Here is a 6,000-nt window from a genome sequence, read left to right on the forward strand (position 1 = left end):
CATAGTGAAAACAAGCAATAAAACACTGAGAATAATCATTTGTGCTATAAAAAGGGAGAAAAATATTATCTATCCTCAGACAAGAAGTCCTGAATGAAGATTTCAGGGAAGAGTTTCAGAGGACAAAACCCAAGGTCTGGCAAGTCAGATAGAGGAGACTGCCAAGCATTCAAATTTCAGTATGTCACTTTTCCCCCTCTTGCCCTTACTTCACCTAAGAACTTTTCATACCAGTTTGCTATTATGAAGGGAGTGAAATACAGAAAAATCAAAAGGATATAAACCAGATATCATCCAAACCCAAAAGAAAACTGATATAACTACCAGAAAATTACCGATGATTTCTTAGGATAACTGGCACAACTATCACTGGCACGCATTTTACAAGGCAAAATGGAAAGGTGAAAAAAACCCAAACTCAAAATTTCTTTGCTCTTATCTTATAAAACATGAGAGCAAATAAAGGAAAATGGGAGGAAAGGCTATTATTTTTAACCTGTGTAAGATACTTAGCTCCATTACTTTGCATCATCAGTATCTATATAAAAAAATGCATTAAAGACAGAGAACTTTAAGAAAAAAAGAAAATAACATGGCATTCTCTGAAAAAGTGATTTGATGGCCACCCTCCTAATGTTCACACATCCAGTATAACATTTTACCAGTGTAACTTTGTGAAGAAAGAAAAGTTCAGGCAGAAGATGTGGCTGTGTCAGGGACAACAATTTCAATGCCCATAAACAGGAAGAAGAAAGACAATTAAGAACATGCAAGGAAAGAAAAAAAGATTAATTTATTTGCAGAATATATCACAGCTTGTCCAAATTAAATTAGAGGGATAGAATGATTCCCTTTCACCAAGCATACCAGGCAATATATTTGCTGCTGTTTCCACATTCATTTTGTGTATGAACTCCTGGTATTTCAGAGTACAGCAATTTCATGCTGCAAGTCAGCAAAGGAGTTTCAGCCATGTCAAGGTAAGATCTATCACCTTAGCTTTATGAATTTACACACACCCTCTTTCCAATCAAAACTACAATCCTGCCAATGTAAGATGCTGTCATACATAGCAGTTATGTTTCATCAGACAACACTCTTCTGTCTAAGGTACTTAACAGCTTCCATCTCTGCAATATCTAAATGCTTGTACTTAAGCTTTTGTAATTGGACATAAAACACACAGGTATACCCACTGCCGAATTCAAGCTCTGGAGGGAAAACAACAGCTTCCCTTTATCTCTTTTCAGTTGCTGTTTCTATGGGAGCAAGGACTATGCCAGATGCATACTGCAGGAAATGTGCACTTTTTTTCTAGAATTAGGACATTTAGACTGAGTAGAAGGCAATAACTGCATGCTCTTACACAAGGTTATCCTTGAGCACCCGCCTGTACAGATTTCCTTTTAAGTTCCAGCTAAAACAGTCAATGTCTTCTGGCATTCTCCATCAGTGAAGCTATTCAAGGAGTCATTGTGGCAGGATCCCAGTCACTCTTCTCTTTAAAATTCTTTGATACAAGTATAGACATAGGAGACCAGAGTTCACATATTGCCTTGAGGACTGAACTCACACACATGTAACGCACATGTTCTCCAAGCAGATCTTTACTGACATACTCCAATAAAATTGTCAGATACTTGACTTACAAACACAGCTGAAAATTACATCTTGCACATGCAACTTTTTTGCACACTCAATTCACACAAAAGCATTTTATCTGCAAAGGAGCCCAAGATGTCACTGGTGACAGTCTTCAGTGGAAGTATCTTCCGCATGCAAATATTACCAAGTCTTTCCATCAGTGGTCTTAAATGCAGACCTACACATGTAACACAAATTATTTTATTTTGCTAAAAATTGGAGGAAACAGCACAGCTATATAAAGCCCCACTAATATGTGAGGAAAATATTTTTGTATCAAAACATCCCATGGCATGAATAGTGAATTTAGATCTGCTGGGTGTTCACACAGAATATAAACATAATTTCTTACAGAAACAATTTCATTTGGGAGGTACTTGTGGATTTATATAATTTTACATGCATAAGGGACAACCTGATTTAATTTACACAAGTTTGCATTGATTCAAGATTATCCCTGAAAGCTTATCTCTTAAATAGTATGGACTTGTGCTATGAAAGCATTCACTAGCTCAAAGCTGGAAGGCACCTCTGGAGATGGCCTCATCTGATCCCCTGCTCAAAGCAGAGTCAGCTAAAGCAGTTTGCCCAGGACCATGTTCAGTCAGGTTTTGAATACCTCCCATGGATGGAGATCCTACCACAGCTCATCCAGCATTATAAAATAGGGCCACACTGTTTATTCTGACTATAAGGGGAAGGAGAAGATACAAATACCTGTACCGAAAATTACGGCTGAGAAAATACCACTGCCACATGTCACAGAATAAGACTGGGAAATAAACACAGCTTCTCACTTTTTAAATATGTTAATTACTAAAATCTTAATTGAAGTATTTTGACTAGTTAATACATTAGTGAGAAAAAAGCCTAACTTGTATTAGTTTCAAACTATTTCTATGAACCGAAGACTTGCTAGTTTTGTCAGCTGAAGTACATCACTAAAACCAAAGTAACAACAATAAATTTGTACTGCAAAGCTGTACAATACAATATAACCTTTATACTTAAACAGGCATTATAATAAAAACTGGCTTTATAGTATAAAATGGCAAGCTAGAGTCTAATACTCAAGACACATGGATGTAATAATTCAATGTTAGCGCTTCTGTTTTAGGGATGTCTGGTCACAGGAACAGGAAACAAATTTCTTCCTTATCTAACTATTTATTTGGAAAACAGAAGATGCACAAGAAGACTCGTAGGTGGGAAAGGAAGACACCAAATTTTTGTTTAGTTAAGTATTTACAGATCTTAAGCTTAACAGAGACAAATCTGGAAAAAACATTATCTGAAGTAAATGGCTTCTCAAAAACCTTTAATTTACATTTATTTGTAAACATATATTTCTTTATACTTGGGTATTACTTATGTCTATTCTATGTGGATTAATTGTATTTTTAAAAAATATTCTTTCCACCCCAAAGACAGACAGATTTTTCTTCTCTTTCTTTTAACATGGTAAAGCAAGTTTTCTGCAAACTATACCCACAATACTTGGAGACAGTTATTTTTATTTCATTATTCCCATTGCAATCAAAACTTCAGTATACAGTGGTTTATTTCAGTTCAAATGGCACAGCATTCAAAGTTTTAGTACTCTGTAATTTAAAACTCATAGATTATTTATTTTTTGCCTTTCCTGAAGAAATTTGTCATTTTGGCAAAAAGCCACTTAAATATCCACAATTTTTTGCTAAAAAAAAAAATTAAGATTTGGAAATATTGCTGCTCTCCTTTTGGCTGTAACTCCTTCATAGCTAGACCTTAACTTTCTATCTGGGATGTTTTGAGAAATACAAGTGCTTTTCTCCTATGACCTGAAGTAGGAGCAAAATTTCTTTCTTAGTTAAAAAATACATGCAGCAATGGGATAAAGACCTTTTTTTCTTCCTAAGTTATAAGTGAAAAGAAATTTCAGCAGTTCAAGCAGAAAGAAGCAGTTGAAATTGCTTTGAAGTGTTACATGTACTGAAACATAAAACAATGAGATGTATCATGAAGGGACTACTTCAAGGCAGAGTCAAAGAGGAGATTCCCATCTCCTCCTTGGAGGAAGGATAAAGTTTTCCCCTATAATAAGATCTATGGCTGACTCACAGGTCTCCATGAAATTTTGCACTTTCCTATGCGTGGGGACTCCAAATAATAAACATTCTAACCTGGGAAGCTACTGATCTGTGACAACTGATAATGCCCACTGGAAAAGAGTTAACCTAGAAAAGATACCACAATCATGAGCTCTTCATTGACTTGGAAGACTGTGCTCATCCTATTCTGACTCTACAGAAAACAAAGGTTGTGGCAACTTTAAATTATAAAAAAGCCTTGCCACCAACAGATGGGTAACTAAAAGCCATGTATTACATACAGATAACAAGACAGCCCACAACAGAGAAAAGCAAGGCACAGGATGAAAAAAAATGAAGGCACAGTTTTTTGTTCTAGAGCCTACAAAATATGATTTTTTTTCGGAAAAAAAAAATCCACATTTTAGTATTCGTAAATGTTTAAAGCCCTCCCCAGCTTTTTTCTTGAAAAAAACCCAAACACAACAATACTTCATGACACATTAATTTTATAATATTCTATTATTTTTATATGTTTTAATGCATATGTATCTATATGCATGTAAAGACATTACTGACTTTTACTATCACATGAGTTCATTTGCTTCTGATGACCCTTGTGTCATTTGGTTATCAAAGTAATTTCATGTGAAGAGCCCTGGAACATTACAATTTTAAAGTAGGAGTTGATTTTTTGAAGAAAGCCTTTCAGCAAAAGTATATATTTAACTTATAGATTTCCCATAATCAATCACCATAGCTTGAAAAAAAACCCCAAAATTTCATCTGTACTACCATAAAAAAAACCATAAAGGACTCGTGGTTTGGTAATTAGGATAAAGTTCCATAGTCATACTTTACCTGTCTAGATCAGATGTCAGCCTTTCGAAATTCTTAAGAATTGTAAAAACCTGAGCATCTTGACCAAGAAAGCAAGGTGGCAATAATCCATGAATATTCAACTGTTGCCTCTCCTCCAAGGTAAAAGCCATGCCCTGAAAAAATAAAAATAAAACCATGTATAGATATATACATGAGATAATTCATTTAAGAAAATTCTGTGGCAAATCATAGCGCAGGTAAAGTTAGCTTCAGAAAAACTATTTAAAATTACGTAGTATTTAAAATTGTGCAATTATTTTGGAAAAAGATTTTATTGAGTCATAAGAAAACAGTACGATAACTCCATCCCAGCACAGAACAAGGTAAGATCTCCTGACACCATAAGACTATTAATTGCAAAATCATTAACTTACAGCTGAAGCAGAGAGCAGTTGTATATTCTCAGTCACTCAATTGCTGCTTTTTAATGAGGTCTGTCTGTCTAAAACATCTTCAGAAAGTACCCAAGCTAGTCTGAGAAAGATGATGCCTTTACAGCAGAAATATGGCTACGGGTTTAGGACACTCTGACTGCTGAAGTTTTACTATGCTGTGGTAACTACAGCCAGGCAGGACTGACAGACTGGATCAGACCTCTGACAGTTTCAGGGGATAAAAAGAAATTTCAGAGGAGTTTCTTCCATATATGACCTATGAAATGCATGCATTTGTTTCACACTATAGCCACTGACTGGTGGCTCCACAGACATGTTACAGCTCTCCTTTAGCATCATGCTGCTGCACGGCTTCCACTCCAGAGTCAATACTGGCAGATATGCAAGTGTCTTTGAGGCCTCTCTTAGGTTACACTAAAACTGTCTATAATCTTTGCAATATGCTTATCATGTAGCTTAAACACATTCAGAAGTTCATGTAGCAGATATTAGGTAGCATTTAATACTCTAGCAAGAAGATGTCTGTGTGTGTGTGTACCCACATATAAATAAGCCATTAGACAGTTGCCTAATATTCTATATCTATCATACAACTATAGAAAATACTTTGTTTCTTATGCAAAAAGTATTTGAGAAAACACCTTGAGATCTATCAAGAGTTAAAAATGGCAATGTAATGTTTCTGCATTTATTCTTCTGTGGAAAATAAACACTACTGAGGTACTTCCGTAACAACCTCTATAAACAGACTTTTAAAATTTCTTTGTTCATGTTACCATTAGAACTAGCTGCATCAACAAGTGATAGGAAAAAACAGGTAAAGCAACAAATACAAAAGGCATCCTTCATTCTACATTTGCACTACTCTTTCTTTTTCAAGGGAACAAATCCAGTCCCGTACACAAAGTTCTTCCTGCCTTTCACACAACACCTAGTAAGTGATACAAAGTGATAAATTCATACCAGTTAGTTTGATTACCTGGACAGGTTTCTTATTTTTTGGTTTTTTT

The 6,000-nt window shown here is 35.2% G+C and overlaps 1 protein-coding gene across 1 annotated transcript in view; it reads right to left on the bottom strand.

The window, feature by feature from the left end:
* Positions 1-4,705, bottom strand: part of ME1 (malic enzyme 1) — a 124,718-nt gene extending 120,013 nt beyond the window's left edge. The window contains exon 1 of the mRNA XM_039385320.1: positions 4,575-4,705. Within this exon, the coding sequence (XP_039241254.1) occupies positions 4,575-4,705 (131 nt within the window). The remainder of the gene's footprint in view (positions 1-4,574) is intronic.
* Between the last annotated feature and the right edge of the window lie 1,295 nt (positions 4,706-6,000).

The sequence above is a fragment of the Pipra filicauda genome, unplaced genomic scaffold (genome assembly GCF_003945595.2).
Source record: "Pipra filicauda isolate LSUMZ 115617 unplaced genomic scaffold, ASM394559v2 scaffold403_size635245_pilon, whole genome shotgun sequence".
In the NCBI taxonomy this organism is placed as follows: domain Eukaryota; kingdom Metazoa; phylum Chordata; class Aves; order Passeriformes; family Pipridae; genus Pipra; species Pipra filicauda.